Source organism: Phoenix dactylifera, chromosome 1, assembly GCF_009389715.1.
Source record: "Phoenix dactylifera cultivar Barhee BC4 chromosome 1, palm_55x_up_171113_PBpolish2nd_filt_p, whole genome shotgun sequence".
In the NCBI taxonomy this organism is placed as follows: Eukaryota; Viridiplantae; Streptophyta; class Magnoliopsida; order Arecales; family Arecaceae; genus Phoenix; species Phoenix dactylifera.
Genome location: NC_052392.1, coordinates 31,929,748 through 31,950,150, shown reverse-complemented (window position 1 = coordinate 31,950,150; position 20,403 = coordinate 31,929,748). Strand labels below are relative to the sequence as shown.

At 46.5% G+C, this 20,403-nt stretch overlaps 1 protein-coding gene across 1 annotated transcript; it reads right to left on the bottom strand.

The window, feature by feature from the left end:
• Positions 1-11,160: 11,160 nt before the first annotated feature.
• On the bottom strand, positions 11,161-18,876 carry LOC113463429 (delta-aminolevulinic acid dehydratase, chloroplastic-like). Its single transcript, XM_039130583.1, has 8 exons — positions 18,794-18,876; positions 17,479-17,588; positions 17,128-17,201; positions 16,378-16,413; positions 16,174-16,257; positions 12,724-12,855; positions 12,550-12,627; positions 11,161-11,548 (listed from the first exon to the last, which is right to left on the bottom strand). Exons 1-8 carry the CDS (start codon positions 18,874-18,876, stop codon positions 11,378-11,380), a joined length of 768 nt encoding a protein of 255 aa, XP_038986511.1. The 3' UTR covers positions 11,161-11,377.
• Between the last annotated feature and the right edge of the window lie 1,527 nt (positions 18,877-20,403).

Sequence of the window (20,403 nt, the reverse complement as noted above, 5' to 3'; positions counted from 1 at the left end):
CATTGATGGGTCGTCGAACCCCGAAGGTGGAGGGGCCGGGCTGGTCCTTACCAGTCCCGATGGAGTGATAGCCGAGTATGCCTTGAGGTTCGGATTTCCAGTGACCAACAACGAGGCGGAATACGAGGCCCTAGTCACAGGACTCAAACTCACCAAGGAGCTCGGCATCCGGCGTTTGAAGGTCTTCACCGACTCCCAGCTGGTGGTCGGGCAGGTCCGAGGGGAGTTCGAGGCTCGGAGCCCGACCATGCAGAGCTATGTCTGGAAGGTGCAAGCACTCATTCCCGACCTCGGCAGTGTTGACATTCAGCAGGTCCCAAGAAGCGAAAATGCCAGGGCCGACAGGCTGTCCCGCTTGGTGGGCGCAGACGCGCACAACTTGTCGAGGGCGATCTACCTGGAGACCCTGGATGCCCCGAGCATCGGCGAGGCCGGAGCGGTGATGGCGATTGATCCGGAGCCATCTTGGATGGACCCGCTCGTCGCCTACCTCGCCGAAGGGATCCTCCCAGAGGACGAAGATCAAGCTCGGCGACTCGTCATGAAGTCCGCCCACTACGTACTCTATGAAGGGAGGCTGTATCGGACCTCGTTCACCGCCCCCCTCTTAAGGTGCCTCCGCCCCTCGGAAGCGGCCTATGCCCTCAGCGAAGTCCACGAAGGCATCTGCGGATCGCACCTGGGGGCTAGGTCCTTGGCGCATAAGATCATGAGGCAAGGCTATTATTGGCCTACCTTGTTGGAGGACTCAAAGGATCATGTGCGGAAATGCGACGCCTGCCAGCGCCACGCCAACGTCCAGAGAGTCCCTTCTGTCCCCTTGGCACCAATCACTGCACCCTGGCCCTTCGCCCAGTGGGAAATGGATATCCTCGGACCATTCCCCGTCGCTTCAGCTCAGCGGAAATTTTTGATTGTTGCAATCGACTACTTCACCAAGTGGGTGGAGGCAGAGCCGCTGGCCACTATCACGGAGGTGCAAGTCCGGAAGTTCGTGAAGAAGAACATCATTGTCCGATTTGGGGTACCTCGGGTCCTCATCTCGGATAATGGGCGACAGTTCGACAACAAGCATTTCCGTGACTTCTGCGAGGAGTTCGGGATCGAGCATCGGTTCACATCTGTATCGCATCCCCAAACCAACGGCGAGGCCGAGGTCACAAATCGGACAATCCTCCAAGGAATCAAAGCGCGAATCGGTCGGACGGGGCAAGCTTGGGTCGAAGAACTCGGGAATGTCCTTTGGGCGTATCGGACCACGCATCGGACCCCTACCGGGGAGACGCCTTTCAGCCTAACCTATGGCACGGAAGCCGTTGTCCCCGTGGAGCTCGGACTCCCCTCACCTCGGGTGGCCGCGCACTGACCCGAGGCCAATTCGGAACAACTCCGAGGGTACCTGGATCTCTTGGAAGAAGCGAGGGAAATGGCGCAGGTTCGGATGGCGATGTATCAGCGGAGGGTGGCCCGATATTACAACTCCAAGGTCCGACCGAAGCTTTTCAGAATCGGAGATCTGGTGCTAAGGCGAGCTAAAGCATCTCGACCTGCGGAAGGTGGGAAGCTAGCGCCAAATTGGGAAGGCCCATATAAGGTTCGCTGGGTAAACCGACCTGGCTCCTACCAGCTGGAGGCCCTAGATGGTCGAGAAATTCTAAGGAGCTGGAATTCCGCTAACCTGCGGATGTATTACCAGTAGAACGACGATGCCAGAAAGACAGTTCAAAAATGTATAACACTTTGCATTTCAATAATTTCTGGTTACAACGGCGTGCTCGTGTGATTACAAGGAATTTCCAGGGGGGAATTAGGGTGTAAAGAAAGTAAAGAAGAGGTGGAGACTCCGAGGAGCTGAAGATCTGGGATACCGAAACCTCCATCTGAAGCGGTTGCAATCCCGTCGGAAGTGGGTGCTTCCAACCGGAGGCGCCATCGGCGTCTCACGAAAGAGATGAAGAGCCGGCGCGGATGAAGAAGAAGTGGACGAAGGAGAAGTCCACACTGCCTCCAACCGGAGGCGCCATCCACGCCCCACGAAGAGGATGAGGAGCCGCCGCCGACGAAGCTCCCGCTGCCTCCAGAGGAACGCCACCTCCAAGGGATATTCCGGACCTCCCCAGTGTTAGGGGAGAGAAGGAATACGAGGGGGAAGAGCATATGGAGGCGCGGTCCCGGATCAGGCGTCTGGTGCAGAGCTCAATCGGGAGGCTGAACTTCAAGGAGGGGAGATGTGATCCCGGATGAAACGCCTAGAGCGGAGTTCCGCCGGGGAGACCCTCCTTGCTGATCCCAGATGAAACGGCTAGTTGGCTGAAGTCGCGAGGGGCGCGCCTCCCGTTCCTTCGGCAGGAGTCTCTCAGCCATGCGCCAGAGAGAAGGTCCACGATCCATGGCAACTTGAACAGCTCCGGCTTGGCAGGCTCCATCGCACCTGCACCTATATTTATAGCCAAACTGCGGCCCCCCGGTCGTTCCGATACGGGTGGCTCCAATAAATGCGGGCGCATTGAATCCGGAGCCGATCCGGCTCTCAAGGCGTATCTTCCCGCGATTTCCTAAGCGACATTCTCCTTAATCGCATTTTTTGTGCAGGACACTCCGGGTGGCCTGTACCCCTAGGTCCACGTATCTCCGCTCGCGCCCAGGCCGCATCCGCTTCGAAGAACGCGCGCATCGCGGCCGCTTAACTGACACTCCTCGCAAGCAGCAACTGGCGATCCGATTTCCCAGGTAACGCATCAATTAGCGTTTAATGCCCTTCTGGTGTTCCCCAGGCAACGCTTGAAGAAGAGGAGAAACACGATCGCAGCTGGCCACGGAGAAACCCCGTCGGGCTGCAAGCAACAGGCGCATGGCCAACGAGCGGAATTTCCCGAGGCACGGCCCTCGGATGCCAGGCTAACCCGATGATCATCCCGGGAGCAGACTAGCCTGAAGCCCCGACCGGTCGCCTTGGCTTGCGCCAGCCTTGGCCGACCAACGAGCGGAATCTCCCGAGGCACGGCCCTCGGATGCCAGGCTAACCCGATGATCATCCCGGGAGCAGACTAGCCTGAAGCCCCGACCGGTCGCCTTGGCTTGCGCCAGCCTTGGCCGACCAACGAGCGGAATCTCCCGAGGCACGGCCCTCGGATGCCAGGCTAACCCGATGATCATCCCGGGAGCAGACTAGCCTGAAGCCCCGACCGGTCGCCTTGGCTTGCGCCAGCCTTGGCCGACCAACGAGCGGAATTTCCCGAGGCACGGCCCTCGGATGCCAGGCTAACCCGATGATCATCCCGGGAGCAGACTAGCCTGAAGCCCCGACCGGTCGCCTTGGCTTGCGCCAGCCTTGGCCGACCAACGAGCGGAATCTCCCGAGGCTCGGCCCTCGGATGCCAGGCTAACCCGATGACCATCCCGGGAGCAGACTAGCCTGAAGCCCCGACCGGTCGCCTCGGCTTGCGCCAGCCTTGGCCGACCAACGAGCGGAATCTCCCGAGGCTCGGCCCTCGGATGCCAGGCTAACCCGATGACCATCCCGGGACCAGACTAGCCTGAAGCCCCGACCGGTCGCCTCGGCTTGCGCCAGCCTTGGCCGACCAACGAGCGGAATCTCCCGAGGCTCGGCCCTCGGATGCCTGGCTTAGTGCCGGAAGAATTTTCTGAGGCCTAACCCTCGGATGCCTGGCTTAGCGCCGGAAGAATTTCCTGAGGCCTAACCCTCGGATGCCTGGCTTAGCGCCGGAAGAATTTCCTGAGGCCTAACCCTCGGATGCCTGGCTTAGCGCCGGAAGAATTTCCTGAGGCTTAACCCTCGGATGCCTGGCTTAGTGCCGGAAGAATTTCCTGAGGCCTAACCCTCGGATGCCTGGCTTAGCGCCGGAAGAATTTTCTGAGGCCTAACCCTCGGATGCCTGGCTTAGGGCCGGAAGAACTTCGAGAGTCAGGAGTCGGCAAGACGCTGCCAAGGGTTAAAAAGAAAAAAAAAAGAGGAGGACGAAAGCGAGATGAAGAAACATTCGACTTATATTAATTTTCATTGTTTCAGGGCCAAGGCCCATACAATTTGGCAAAATGCCGACATACAAAAAAAGAGGACAACGAAAGGTACAAGAGGTCAGCTTGGAGGAACCCCCGGGTCGGGAGCGTCGGGCTCGTCCGCAGGGGGTAGGGAGGCGGTAGGAGAATCAGCAGGCGATGGCGCCGGAGAGGAGTCGAGAAGGGAAATCCCACTCAGGTCAACTTCGGGGTACTTAGCCGACACCCTTGCCAGGCCCTCCTCGAAGCCTAAGATGAAGGATTCGGACCCCGCGTCCGACGCGTCACGGACGAACTCGTCAGACTGACGATAGGCCCGTACCGCCTCCGACATATCACGGGTGAACTCGGCGGACTGACGATAAGCCTGTACCGCCTGGCGCCCGATCTCCGCACTCTTCTCGGTCAGCGCCGCCTCTGCTCGCTCCGTAATCTGAGCCTTAGCCTCCAAGACCTTCGCCACAATCCGGTCTTCAGCCTCGGAGGAGACCCTCAGCAGATTAGCCTGAGCCTCCTTACGCTCCGCCTCGGCAGCAGTGCGAGCGGCCTCAGCTTCCTCCAGGCGCGAACGGAGCTCTTGGTCGTTCGCGCGGGACCTCTCCAAGGCTGACTCCAATTCGCCCAGTTTGGCTTCAAGAGACCGGGTTCGGTTGCGGGCGCTGTCGGCAGACCGCTGAGCCTTCTCCCACCTCTCTCGATAGTCCGCGACCTTCCGGGACTGCTTTTCAGCTCGTTCCTCCGCCTTCTTAACCCTGCTTTCGAGGCCCGAGGCGACTTTGAGTTGCTCCCGAGCTTCCAACAGTTGCTTCTCGAGGGCGGCGAAGCCGAGTGCCTGCTCTTCGGCCTCCCGGAGCCTCGCCTCGAGGTCCCCGGTCGTCCTGCCCGCCACAGCCTGGCCTCCCTCTTCCACTGCTTTCAGTCGGTCCTCGGCCTTCGCCAGAAGCCCCGCCTGTTCCTTGTAGCACTCCTCTAGACGGATCATGTACTGGGCGAGCTAAGAGATAGGAAAAGTGAGGGCGTCAGGCGGAGAACAACAGAGCTAATAAATGGTGAAAAGCGGCCAGAAGAACACTCACCGACATGAGACAGACACAGCTGGCAGCCCCGACGTCAGAGACCCCCAACTCCCGGACCCGCCGACGGTCCTTCTCCAGCAGCACTGTTTCGATGAGGTTTCGGGCGCCATCGGTAGTGAAGGCCGACCCCGATTTCTCCCCGGAGCCGGATGGTGGTTCTGCAGCCTTACCCTTATCCATCGCCTGGGGAAGAGTCCTGCTGATTGTGCTCGGGGCGGGGGTCACTCCAGGAATTGATAGGGCCCCGCTCGGCCGGGGCCTCGGCGCGTCCCTCCTCGGATCATCAGGAGCCGGCTGAGTCGAAGGCCGGGCCGGGGACCGATCACGTCCGACCCGTCCGTCTCGAGCGGGCTCGGATGATACCTCCGGAATAGCGGCAGTCTCACCACCGGAGGGCTGATACAGCGTCAGCTGCCGGTCCGTGCCCACGGCGTCTCCCTGATCGGTGGGCCCGGACTCGTCGGTCGGCGTCGGAGGCACCTCCTTGCGGGACTTCTTCGCCGGCGGGGCCCCGCTCGGAGGAGCTCGTTTCCTCCTCCGGACCGCTTCCAGTAGGGACGACCTACCAACAGCCGGTCCCTTGTCCGACCGCATGACGTCGTCAATCTCTGCAACAAGAACGAGATGGTCGAGGGCTGAGAAACCGAAGGAAAGAACGAGACGAAAGAGGAGAAAAGAGTCAAAAAAGAAATGGTGGCGGGCTCACGGTCGGTGGGGACCGAGCTCAGACCGACATTCACCAAGGTATCCTCGGAAATAAGGCGGGCCACCGGGGGGAGCTGGCCCTCGGCAACCAACCCCTTCAAGGCGGCCAAGCCATCGGATTCCTCCCTCGACAGTCTCGATAGGCCGATCGGGGACTTCATCGGCGTCTCCCAGGTCGCCCTGATTCCCCAAGAGGGATCTACATCGATGAAGAAGAAACGCTCCTTCCAGCCGTGAATGGAGGAAGGAGCCTCTTTGACGAGGCCGCACCCTCGCCGCGCCGCAAAGCACCACCACCCTTTGTCCTGGGGGTGGCCACTCAGGCTGTAGAACTCCCAAAAAACATTCAGAGTGGCGGGAATCTCGTGCATGCGGCAGAGAACCTGGAAGACCGTCAGGGCACGCCACGAGTTCGGCACCAGTTGCGTCGGCGCAACTCTTAAACCCCGGAGTACCTGCACGACTAAGTCCGAAGGGGGAAAGCGGAACCCAGCCTGGAGAATGCCCTCATTGATGGCGATCTTCCCTGGAGGAGGATGGGACATCCTCTCCTCAGGCCCCGGGAGCGTAACGTTGCAGGCCTCGGGAAGGTGGTACCGAGCCACGAGTTTGTCTAAGTCCTCGGCGACCAGCTCCGACTTAATGTGGTCTGCTCTCACGTCGCCCATTCCTAATGGCCAATAAACCTACGGTCAGGACGGGGACAAGAAGGGGGGAAAGACCGGGACGACTGGGGTACACTAGTACAAAAGGAGAAAGTATGAAGAGCCCTAAGTAGAAGAATGGGGTAACTCACCGGAAGAGAAGGAAGAACGGCTCCGAGAGCGTCAAAGGAGAAGCAAGCGAACAGTCCGACGGCAACAACGGCAGCGCAAAGGGGAAACTCGAAAATGTTTGTAAAGAGGAAGACGGACGGGGGAGGGTCCCCGGTTAAATAGGCGGAAAGGCGGGTGATGCCTCGATGACGCCAGAGGACGCCTGGCCGCCGAAGGGTCGCTCGCGCCCCAAAGGCGAATCGACACCATTAAGGAAGGATGTCCGCCGAAATCCTCAGACTGCCATATCAGCAACAACCGCCATACGCCATAAAGAAGGCGGGGAGCTCGAAGCGCGCGCGCCTCTCCGAGGGATGGCGGCAATCTCGAAGCATCACTCCCTTCACCCGTTCCCCTTCTGGTTCCAGGCTCGGAAGTGGGGGGCTACTGTTACGGGGGAACTAAGCCGCCATGCTCCACGTGACCGGCACGCGCGCCCATGAAGACTACGGCTGTCCTTTGATCCAGCAATCCGACCCCGAGTCGGACATCTTCGGCTCCACAGCCCGACCTCGAGTCGGCTGTCCTTTGATCCAGCAATCCGACCCCGAGTCGGACATCTTCGGCTCCACAGCCCGACCTCGAGTCGGCTGCCCTTTGATCCAGCAATCCGACCCCGAGTCGGACATCTTCGGCTTCGCAGCCCGACCCCAAGTCGGCTGCCCCTTAATCTAGCAATCCGACCCCAAGTCGGATGTCCTCAGCAACGCAGCCCGACCCCGAGTCGGCTGCCCCCTGATCCAGCACTCCGACCCCGAGTCGGAGATCTCTTGATAACGACAGGCTGCTTCCCAGAGGCACGCCGAGACCTCCTGCTCCACTACTCCCTGCAACGGCTGTATCCGATGCTGTTCCACGATCTCCTGTATCAACCGTACAAAGCGGAACTCCACTACGCCCTGTCATGGCCGTACCCAGCGCTGCTCCACGACGCCCTGTAACGGCCATGTCAGTGGCCACTCCATCGCGCCCCACGATGACAAACCCCCCTGAGAGACCCCCCAGCCAGGTATATATGCGGCTGGGGGGAGAAGGGGGGGTAAGCAATATCTTCCAGAGCACTCTCTTGCTTGCGATTATCATCTCTCCTCCTCCTCCAATCTCCTCTGACTTGATCGTCGGAGGGCCCCCACTACCCCAGTGGTGGTGCGAGGCTTGCTTGCAGGTTTCCCGGTGGAAGGTGGAGCGTAACCAACACCAACCAAGACAACTCAGACGGAACCCCGTTCACACCGCTGTGTCAATCGTTCTCGGTTTGGACCACCAGCAACAGTTTTAATGTCATAAAATTAGAATTCATCAAAACAGAGGATGGTCAAGTTTGGAAAAAGCTATGAAATTATACAGTTGATTCATTCCCATGAAAGAAATTACTGATTTTCAGGTGGTGGTTGGCCTCAAATGAAATTGTGCAGCCATCTTGATATGTAACGTTAGATGGGTACAAGCTATGTACCATTAATATCATTACTATCATAGTTAGAGAGCTTCTGTAGTTTAACTAAGGGCCGAATAATTCCTTTAGGTGCGAGTTAATTAATTCATTCTTTTGGGTGAGTGATTCTTGAAGTCACTTCCCTTCATTCACCTTATTGTTCATTTTTTTTATCCTATCATATCATCAACAATTGTTTTATTTGTCCATTTATATATTTTCTTATTTATTTCTCTCCAAAATCAAATCCAATAGATAAAAGTCAGAACATTATGAAAATATTATTTCCCCAGTCATCGAGAGTAAGCCTTCTCTAGTGTCAGTAAAAAACATTGCCCTATCTCATTATCTTCATATATACTTATGGTCTAGTTGCACGCTGACAACTATCTGATGCTTTATATAAATCCTCAGGTGATTATAATAAACATTAAACACCATGCCAGGGTCTCTAAGAGTACGTCGCACGGTAGTTTATGCTATCAAATGGTTTTAACTTCATAATGTTGTCATATTTAGCAATTTTTTCCCTTGCACCTTTAAAGGGGAAAAGGTATTCAATTTATCAACTTCTCAATCTCCTCATTTCTTTCATGGTATCAGAACCTCTAAGCTACGCATTCCAAGTCTCCTTTTTGTTTGAATATCATAGTACAGCTCAAAAATCAAGATAACTCATTATCTAGTTCTATATATGTAAAAGATAATGTTATGAATTAAACTGTGATGCTAGGGTCTGAGAAAGAAATTTATCAAACGAGGTTCAAAGTTTATGGTAAAATAAAATGTGCCATCTTCCTAAATCTTTTTCCATCATGCGCATCAGAGAAATAAAGATTGTATGCTGATCAAAATAAACAACCTAGACATACTTGGAGTATTGAATAAAAGCCATGCTGCAAACAGAAAAAACTTCCTAACATGGAATGGAATGTCTTGCTCACAAACTCATAGTAATTGTGATTAAGAAAGCATATTCTCAGTTATTGTTATCATTAATGAATTCTTCATCTTCTATTGATGACTACAACAGTAGGCCATGTCTCTTGTTTTTTTTAGCTTTAACATTTTTGAACAAAGTTCACCGTCTCGGTACCGAACCCCGTACCAATACCATCCTATCATAGGATCTGTATGCAATACGGTATGGACAGCGAGGCATGCCAAATGTTGGTACAGTACAAGACTGTGTACCAATTCGGTACCGGTAAGGTGCATCCAATATGATACATTCGGCACGGTACCGATTGGTAATGACAACTTATTTCAAACTTTATCCATGTAAACATGCTCAAAATATCAAAAATTGTCCACACCAACATCTTGGACTCTGTTAACTCTTCATTCTAGAGAATATCATCATGAGATATGGAGGTAGGATTCTAATTGCAAGGAATATATGCTTATATTTAGATATCATTTTTTTTCATAGCACAAGTTCAGCTATCACCAATTTTTCAATGCACTCTAGCTATGACTAGGAGAGTTTTATACAGAATAAGTATACTTCTCAAGAACTGTGTTTATTTAATTTCATCAGATCATAAACAAGCAGAACCATCCTTACAGCTCTACAAAGTGAATCACCTTGCTGTTAAGGTTCTCTCCATTACATCCATATTTGAGTGCCAGGACAAGGTCAAACTTGAGAACAAAATTATATATAATCCTTAGCTAAAGATAGTATCTTATATTTAAGTCCTTTCCATTAAGTTTGATCTAGAGTGTCTCAACCATGATCTGTCGAACCGAGCCGAACCGCCTGATTCACCCCATGCCGAACCGCCTAGTTTGCCCCATACCGCACCGAATTGGCATGGAACCGATACGGTTTGGCTGGTATTTTCAAAAAATACCGTAAACTGCTCCGAACCGGATGGGTTAGAGTAGAACCATTGGTTCGCACCGGTTTGAACCGGTTCGCGCCCACCCCCCTCTTCTCCAAAAGGCTTGAATAACGATCTACTGAACTAGGATGAACTGTCCATTTCGCCCCTATCAAACCAGTACTATACCGAACCGGCAGCCAACAAGTACGGATCCCGGTACCGGTTTGATTAACCTTTGTCTTAGTTGAGTTCAAACTTGAAATAAAGATCATCAATACAACTCCCTATAAATCAGAATTATTACATGCAGCTTCCTCCTAAACCTGTATATCCCCATAAGTTTTCTCAAAAAAGAGTCATAACACCAAATTTAGGTTGGATTGTAAGCAATTATTAGAAGCATGAAACAAATCTACACAATTAAATAATATAATGATGTATGACATGGTAAAGGCTAGTGTTTTTCATTGAGAACTTGATGATCATGCCCTTATATAAATAAAAACTACCGGCGTCCATCCAATCTTGAACAATAGTTCAGTTTGGAAGTTTAAAGAGAAAAAGAAGAAAAATAATAATATTTCAGTATATTATTTAGCTACACGTATGGATCCAAACATTGCATTACTAAGCAGTTGGATGGACAGTAATGAGTGAGTAGTGCAGAGGGAAATTTTCCACTTTTTTATTTGAACAGAATAGGGAAAAAGGTTTCAGGGAATACAAGCACACCTTCCTCCCATATAAGCATTTTGATCTGAGTGCAACTTTGTAAGTCGCTATGCTCTCCCCCATCAGCTCATAAACAGTTGTTGTTCTTCTCCCACATAACCACATGAATCAGTTGCCATCTTGTTGCTGCTGTTGACAAGCTGTAGCCACTAATTGTTGCCAGAGGTAGCCCACATCCATTTGCTTTCCTCACAATGAAAATTATATAACCAAAAAAATTAGTTCCATCTCCTCCTCTTCCTGTACCGTCTGCACAAAATATCCCCACTCCGCTGCCAAAGCTTTCTCTTCGCTTTCTTAACTCCCAATTTTTTTCCTCTACCATCAATTGCTCTAAAGCATACCTGCAATCCACATTGTCAGTCCTTAATTTACCGAACTCACTGTTAGGAGGCAGAGATCACTCGTAGGAAAGATCAATTCACAAACCAACATACCACAATGCCTGTGTTAACTAGATTCACAGTTAGGAGGAAGAAATCGCTTGAATCAAAGATAAATTCATGAACCAATATATCACATGTTCCCGGACTTTTTTCACCAAGGAAGATCATTTTTTGGCATTTTTTCTTTTTCAAGAAAAAAGATCATTTTCGAGATGTGCATGACAGTCAACTATCTGATCACCCCCAGAGAGAGCAACTCAACGCATAAAATCTTCACTGGCTAACAGTTTCAGCGAGCAACAGGTGAACAATTTAACATAAAACCTGGTACAAGTTTTGGGGTGTCCCCATGAATCTTGTTCAAAAATTTTGACTGACATCAGTCTACCTTGATCTCATGTGCATAAATGGCTTGCAGCTTTACAAGCCAACAGAGGGTGATGTCTGCACCAGCCTGTCTGATGCACAGCAGCAACTCCTTCATAACCTTCTCTTCACCAACCATTTTGTAAGCGCCACCAGCTTTGATCATAGAATACTCGCCAGAAACCTGAGACAAAGGGAAACAGATCAGATCAATTTCGAAAAATGCGGATCTTGAAGAGAACAGAAAATTTAACAGAAAAGAATGTAATTATGCATTTGGCTACACATGAAACAGACTGATAGTTGCAGTACAATGCTCACGTCAAAGAGTAAATTATACTAGCTTCAGGGAAAAAACCTCCATTCTGATTCAGGTCTGGGAACAAGTTTACAAGCAGTTGGATTAGTAAATTTTTAAAGTTGTGGCCCATAAGCTAGAAAACAAAAGCCTTGCCGCAAGAAGCAAAAAATAATTGGAAAGATCTTCCTGTGAAGTAGGATCCCCCTAAAGTAGTTATAATGCTCACAACTTCTCTGAGGGGCATTAATACATGCCATAGTTTGGCCCATCCAGATTAAGCTGGTTTTCCAGTTTCAGATAACATCCCCTGCCTGCAAATTGACCATTATTTGTCCAAGAAGATGTTTTTGCTAATTTATGCTCAATTACATAAGTCACTTAGAACAATTTCTGTTTCGCTAAATTCTCTTCTAGCTTGTGACATGAGTTGGCAATAAGAAGAACTTTAATGCCCGCCAGACAGTCCATCAGTTGAAGTGTTCCAACTACCATGCATGCATCAAGAGACATATGGAGAGGCTTGTTGGTTATCATGTAGGATGCAATAACATAAGCAGAAAATTAAAGCATAGGCATCAAGAGGTGAGTCTCCTTGCTATGACCTATTCACTAAAGAAACAAGAAGACAGCAAGAAGTAGATAGATCAAACAGCCATTTGGGAAAAAATGTAGAGAAGTAGATCAACATCATCATCTATGAACAAAGTTGTCTGTCAACAGAGTTTCCAGCAGCCAATTAATAACTAGACGGAAGATTAATCAAGAGATGAACTGTTCTTAGTACAGTAAAACACTTATGAGCAAAACATACAATGTACGATGAGGAAGATAGTAAACTAATGCTTAAAAGATGCATGATGAAGTGATCTGACAATAATATATACCTGATATGCAGCAAAAGGTAAAGCAGAATTATCTTGAAGAAGCCATACAACATCCAAATATGGCATTGCTGGTTTTACCTGCCTAAACATGCAAGGTACTTAGATATTGAAGGCGACAGCCCAAGACATAATTTTGATTAAAATCAATCCTATATCTTATGGGAAGAAATTCACCAAAAGAATATCCGCTCCTTCATCCTCATCTGCCTCAGTTTCAACAGGGGCTTCTCTATAATTTGCTAGGTTCATCTGATAACTTTTATCAAATAAGCCAGACAAGCACTTAGGACTGAACGAGAAGATGAACTACCTCAATAAATTCCATCATGCTATTAATGAGATACACTTGTTTTCTTGTCCCCGAAGCATGGATCGGAATCTAAAGCTTCTCTAAATGGACCTTAAGATGAACTAGCATACCTGGTCAAAATATATATCATGTCAATAATGCTTAGTCCAATACTCATGAATCACATATTGGGAAAGTTTTATCAGTAGTGACAGTGGGCAACATACAGAGAAGTTGAAATCTGATAATATAACTGTGCAGTGTAGGACATAATGGACACATCCTGAAAGCCTTCAGCATCCAGATCTGCTCATATTGCTGCAGCTCAGCCATCCATCATGTCACTAGGACTAACAACATGAGCACCTTCAAGGGCCTATTTGCCAAATTAATATGCATTGATTAGCAGGGCAGTCTATGACATGGATAATCTAATAATAGCTACAAAATGTTGGGAATTACAGAAGTACCTGACAAACAGCCTGTTTACACAACTGATGATCTTTTTCATCTTCATGATGACACCTGAAGAACGGATTACAAATCTAGTCAATTCTATGTTAATAAACTGATACTAATAAACCTCTATGAACAAAAGCTGTATACAAGACCTAGCAAAACCAGTAATACTGCTTAAGACTATTACCTGACCTTGTTTTCAATCCATTATTTTACATTTGAAAGTTTATGATTTTAAGTAGTGCTCATCATGTTGCCCTCGAGTATCCTGAACGTGATTTTCTAGAAACTGTTTATTATAACAGTATTTCTTGTGAGATTGATCGATGATAATTATGCACCGGGACATTTGTCCTCGCTTAGGAAATCAGGCTAAGATTGCTACTAATTTTTTTCTGAAACATTTCAACTTGGACCGCCCCTTAGGCATTGTAAATATGTGGCCTCCACAACCATGAATGAGCTTCTTAATTTATCAAAGCCTCAAGTTCAGTTTTCTATTTACCAATAGTTTCCTATCAAATAGTTATCATTTTCTGTATCATCATGCTCTAGTACAACAATCTTTTTTTCAATTAAGCAAGACTTATTGATTTGAGGGTGAGTCTTGGTGCAACGGTAAGGTTTCTCTCCAAACAATCTCTCTGCATATAGGGGTAAGGTTGTATGAATCTGATCCTCTCCAAACCTCGCAATGATAGGAACCTCATGCACTAGGCTGCCCCTGTTTTTAGGGCACATTGATTTGGTTTTACATTTTGGTGTATTTAAAACAAAACACTTTCTTAAATAGTTCCATGATGTCCTCAAATATAATTTAGTTTTGACAACTTTTTTGTGGTTGGACATTAGCATGGCGCAGTTTTTGGCCAATACCATTTGTATCAGTATCAGCCATGAACGTTATGTTGAAAAAGATCTCTCAAAGGGAAAGCAGAACAAAAAACAGAAAAGAGAAAGGAGGATAGCTCCAAGAACAAGCACTTCCATCCCCATCCTCCACGTCCCTGCAAGCCCCACCTTAAGCACCTCACGCCTTCACGTGAATTATGCACTTACCTCCATTTCTCCACATCTAATGTCAGATCATCCCATAGTAGCAATGCAGCCATATATATATTTGCATACAAGTTTACATAGTTCAGAGATACAATAATTTTCATTCTTGCCAAAGTTAGCCAACAAGATCAAGCCCTATGCCATCTACATAGGGCGCGGCCAAGTAAAGTTTATGAACATTTAAGATTAGCTCTCCGCCTGACATCAACATTCGCTAATTGGTGCTGCTTTCCTTGCAAACAGAAGTTTTAACCAGAGGCCTTCTACCATGTGAAGACCCAGCTTATATAATTATACTCAAAAAGGGGATCATCCCTATAAGTTTCTCTCTCTTGGAAAAGAGTACAGGAAAAATGGATAAAAACATAAGAAGTTGCATCCATTTTAACCCATAGATTATAAGCCAAAGAGCTAGATTGTAGTACAAATCCCAGCTTACAATTTTTTGTCACTGACTACTGCAAATATTTTGTTAACAGATGTACGTTTTAATGTATACATAGTACATTCTCCCCTTTTGCTACTATTCTGACCAAAAAGGATACTTCTTGTGTAGTTTAAGAATGTTAACAAGCATTTTGAAATAGGGGCCACACGTGCCCCACGCAGGTGGGGGCGTGACATTTGGTATCAGAGCCGAGGACGGCTCTAGTCTGAGGGTGGGTGAATGAAAGATCCCATATCGGCTAGACTCGTTTCAGAGCCTGGGTATATGAAGCGGATGTCTCCAAATCCTGCATATGCGTTTTGGGTGAAAAACAAAACCGGGGAGGGGTCTGAGCGGCGCGTGCGCGCGCGTGCAGGCCCTGGAACTGAACAATATCTGGCAAGAGAGACCCGTGTTCTCCCTCATGTGGCCCCCACGTGGGCACTGGGTGCCTCACATGCCCCGTGCAGGCGGGGGCGTGACATTTTCAAGATACCATCAGGAATATGCTTATTGCTTCCTTTTTCTTTTTCCTCTTTCAAAAGCAAGGTTTGAAGTAACATAGTACGGAGGAATGCCAATGACATAACAGCACAGTATATACATATCAACACTTGGTTTGCTGATACAGGACCATACATGCGCTGGTGTGTCTTGGTAGTGGTACGGGGTGGCAAGTATTATGGTACAATTGGTTCATCAAACCTTATTCAAAGGGTAAATGAATCGAGCTTGAACTTGATGCCAAATACACAAGTATGACATGCACATTTTGCATTCAGTAAAAAGAAGTATTACTAATAAATTGAGAATTAAAGGTTCAGGAGCAGCAGCAAAACACAATAATGATTAGTCCCTTCTCACAAATTCAGAAAGGAGCATTACAATATGAATTAAGCTTTCGGTTAAAGCCGTAATTTATGATTGACAAACCGCCACTTATTCTTGCAAGCCAATAACTCATGAAAGGCCTCCCTAAGAGAATCCATTTTCAGCCAGCCATTGTGGTTCAAGAATCTTCCTTTGTTTTCCAAAACAGACAAGTGATGGTTTTCATTGAACAACCAAGAGAAAATATCTTCATTAGGAATCCAGCTCTCCATCCATTTAGCATGAAAAAATAGGAATATTTTTTGGACACAAAGAGCTAAGGGAAACTATGATGACTAATTTTGACATGGAGATAAATATTTATGAGTTTGATTTTGTAAAAAAAAAACAAATGATAGTACTAAAATGGCTTATCATCTTCCCTCACAATAACATCGTGCCCATCAGAGGAGTAAGGATCCAAGCAGCATCAAAGTAAATAAACTTGGACATTTTGAATTTTAAAAAAGCATTTGTTGTCAAAAAGTATGAAAAAAGTGAACATCCAAAGATGACTCACAATGTCAGGGTATTTGTCCTTCAGCAGGCATATTGCCTGGGGTACCAAACCATTGTCGTTGAATGCTTCATCTCTTGTTTGTAACTGGATGAACAAAAGTATCACATTCTTTACCATTCAAGATTAAAATAATAATAATAATAATAGATGAGCCTGCATACTAAAAATGGCCTTCTATGCATCAAGAATTTTTGGAAAGAGCACAAAACCGTTCACACCAACATCTTGTGCCTTGTAGACCTGCATAGAAGTAAACCTAAAAATTTTGGTTGAACTATAACAACCCAGGATCTTACCCAAAATGGCTAGCCAGAAGGTATTTTTTGAGTTCCTTAGTCCCATATAAGTACCCAAGATCTTCTCGGCGAATAACTGATGTGGAACTAAACACATGCCCGCACGAGTCCTCACATACTCCCCCCATTCAAGCCCTGACATTCTCGTCATGCTAAGGGTTCAAATCAATTCAAATATAATTACAAGCACCACGATCAGCCTATGGTCAGCCTCTATAAACCCATATTGCAGTATCTCCTAGTCCACATAGGCTATAAGCCGAGTTCACTCTGATACCATTTGTAACAATCCAGGATCTCGCCCAAAATGGCTAGCCGAAAGGTATTTTTTGGGTTTCTTAGTCTTTTATAAGTACCAAAGATCTTCTCGGCGAATAACCGATGTGGGACTAAACACACGCCCGCACAGATCCTCACATATACATTTAAATTCAAATTTCTAAACAAAATAGATTGTAAGCACAATTACTCCATACTTTATTATAATACAAAGACAAGAACCATACTCCATTATCATTAATAACAGCACTAGCGCTCGTAAGGTTTCAAGGTATTTGAACAGGAAGAGTAAGAAAGTTTAAGTCTTCAATTTATAGAACATTAACTCAATCAACAGTCGCAAAAGGTTATACTCATAAAGTCTTCTTAGTTTAATTACCTTTTCAAGAAGACCATATCTCCAACACAACCTATAACATCCGGGCATAGGTCCAACTGGGACATCTACTTCACCTAGAAATACAAGAAACAAATAGTTGCGCACACATACAAGCATGCTCGCCCACACAAGCACACACACAGAGAGAGAGAGAGAGAGGACTATTTTATTCAGCTTGTACTCCACAATCCCTCTCATTCAGCCCTCTTTTCCTCTTTTGTTCTCTTATTAACTAACATTGGTCCCTTTGAGCCACCTTTTTTGAATATTCCTCTTCTTGCTCTCAATGAATTGGTGCTGCATTTGGTGATCTGATCAATAGAAAAATGTTGTAACCTTAATTCCACCAACCTTCATGACTACATAGTGGAAACATGAAATTTGAGGCGACAAGTTTGTTTCCTGGAAAGCTGCTCTCGATGTTGTGACTTTCATTTACGATGCTGGCAACTAGAAAGTGGCTGGAGAAAAAATAAGGAAAAATTAGCATGAAAAGCATCTAGAAAGATAGAAACCAATAGCAACAAATCCTCAATCACACAGTCTAATATTGTTTCAATAAAAAAGTATCCTGCATATCCCTCAACATCAAGAACTGGTAAATCTCCACATAAAAGTGGTTTTACATCTGGTGTTCGTTCTGGCCCTGATGGCGTTCACCGAGGTGGAGGATCAGAAAAATTCCAGCCACAGCAGCAGCTTCACATTCCTCGATACTTAAACCCGAGGTTTTCACTGATGTCTCTCGCTGACTGCTTGCTCTAACAATCATAAGAGGTTGGGCTTGAATTCCTCGCAACAAAAAAACCGGTTTCCGAGTGTCAACAGGCTGACATAGCTCTGAACATCTAGACTTCTAATGGCGCTAACATTTATTGGCATGAAAGAGGTTATAGTAGCCATGATCAATTCAACTCCTAAAACTCATTCAAACAAATGAAGGGGAAAATAAAAGATTATCTAAAAAAACAAACAGACAAAACCTAGGTGGTTACAATATAATTCAATTACTTCACATCAGATACTGAAATTAGACAGCTGCAAAGGAAAGATGTCTCGTAGAAATTTAAATTACCGATCCTATCTGTAAACAGATGACCGTAAATAAAAGGGAAAAAAAAGCACTCGAACCGGTCGTTTCCCCAAGGAGTTCTGGGCAGAATAAATCTAAAATTACATGAGAAAACTAGAGACATCTGTTCGACCCAAAAAATCGAGAACAAACAACAATTAAAGCAGCGATCCACCAAATTGAGGTGCCTAATTTAACAGGCACTCAGTAATCGAGTGAACCATATCTCATTTCAAGATACAAGAACGCCGATGAGGAAATGTGGAACTTTTACACGATATGTGAAATCGAGAAAACCATTTACAAAACAATAGATAATTTTAACTGAAAATCCCAACAATGCCTGAAGAAGGGCAGAAAAGTCGTTTTTTGTCCGAAAAAGACCATTTTTTTCTCCATTTAAAACGAGAAGAAGACCTACCTTGATGAAGAGTGGCGAAGGAGAACCTGAAGGGCAAGGAAGGGGAGACGGGAATGCGGCTCTTACCGCCCGAGGTCCCGAGAAAGAAAAAGTTCACCATAAAGAAAAAGAAAGAGACCGCAAGGTCTCAGGAGCGATGGGGACGCCGGAGTGGAGTGGGTTTGGGTGGTGACCGCTGAGGGTCCTTGACGCCGGCGCCACGCGACGCCTTTCTCTCCGACGGTAGTCTTCCTGCCGCGACAATGCTCCTCGCCATCATCAGAGCTGTCTTAGGACGTGGGAACCGACAAGGTTTTAAATTACGGATATTACAATGGTTTAGGAAGCTCTTCATTATATTGCACACATGCTTGCCCCAAAAAAGTGATGGCCATTATAACACCTTGTGGGGCATTAATACAACACGTTGTTGGGATAATAAAAGTTAGAAGATGATATTTGTTGAAAATACCATTAGATCATGGACTACCAAAAATACCACAAAAATAAACCCTAAGCTGGTAGTGTCTTTGGCAGTTGTACCATGAGATCAAATCAGATATCCACGGATAATTGGAGAAGGGCTACCTAGTTGTGTATCTAGGTTTGTGCAGCTAAATTGGTCAAACCGCAAAATTGATCGGAACCAATTATTTTAATTTGGTTTGGATTAGATGTTCTTAGATTCGGTTCAGTTTTGGTTTCAATTTGAAAAAACCTGCCCTAAATCCTCAGTTTCTCTTCGTGCTTTCTAACTCTTCACTCTCCTCCCACTCTAGCTCCCCTGATTCACGCCAGCACAAAGCCATCTTTCATAACCGTCGACTCTCCTCGCCTACTCCCTGCTTTTTGTTCTTCTGGTAATCGTTTTCTTTTCCTTTTGTTTTTATGGGTTTTGGTTGAAGATTTATACTATTGTATTGGTGGATTCTTGATTTGTATCCACACATATTGTTTGATGGAATCCATATTCGGAGATCCGTTTGCTCTGCATCATATTGCTTTTATATTATGATGGAAACAATTTCTTCTTTGATGTGGCTTTAAGAATTTGATATTGGGTGTGTCATTCGATCAGTTCTAACCAAGATTTCTTCTTTGATGTGGCTTTAACAATTTCTTCTTTGATATGGCTTTAATAAAGAAAAGTTTTCTGATAAATCTTGTGTTTGAAGAAAAAAAAATCAGAGGAGAGGAAACAAGGAAGAGGATACATGAAAAGGTTAAAAATTTACTGACAAATGCTATGTTACATGCTGGATATTCAGAAACAAATGTTGGATATCGTAATAAAGTTTTCTGCATCATGTTAATTTCTGATAAGGAATAGAATAAATACTGTGATAAATGCTGTGTTTAGAAAATAAGAGGGAAAGTTTTCTGATAACTGTGTTTATGATTTAGATTTATATACAAAAGAAATTGATACGCGAGAAGGTCTGAAGATTTCTAAGACAGCAACATCTTTCTTTTAGCTCGGCTCATTTGACAAAAATCCATCTAGCTTAACCTGATAAACCGAATCAAACCAATTTCTTGGATCAGTTTGAATCGATTTTTTTTAAAGGTTTCAGTTTCAGTTTAAAAAAAAATCGATTTAAATCACTTCAGATCCAAAAATATCCTAAACCGATCCCCTATTGCCAACAGTCCCTTAGTATAGTAGTATCATATAACATGTGGTGACATTGGCATAATAGTCAGTGAAGAAGTTGCCTGGTCTATCAAAATATCATGACATGTGATGACATTTCAATAAGGACTTTTCTGTTTAAAGGAAAACAGCATGCAACCGAAGCAATTA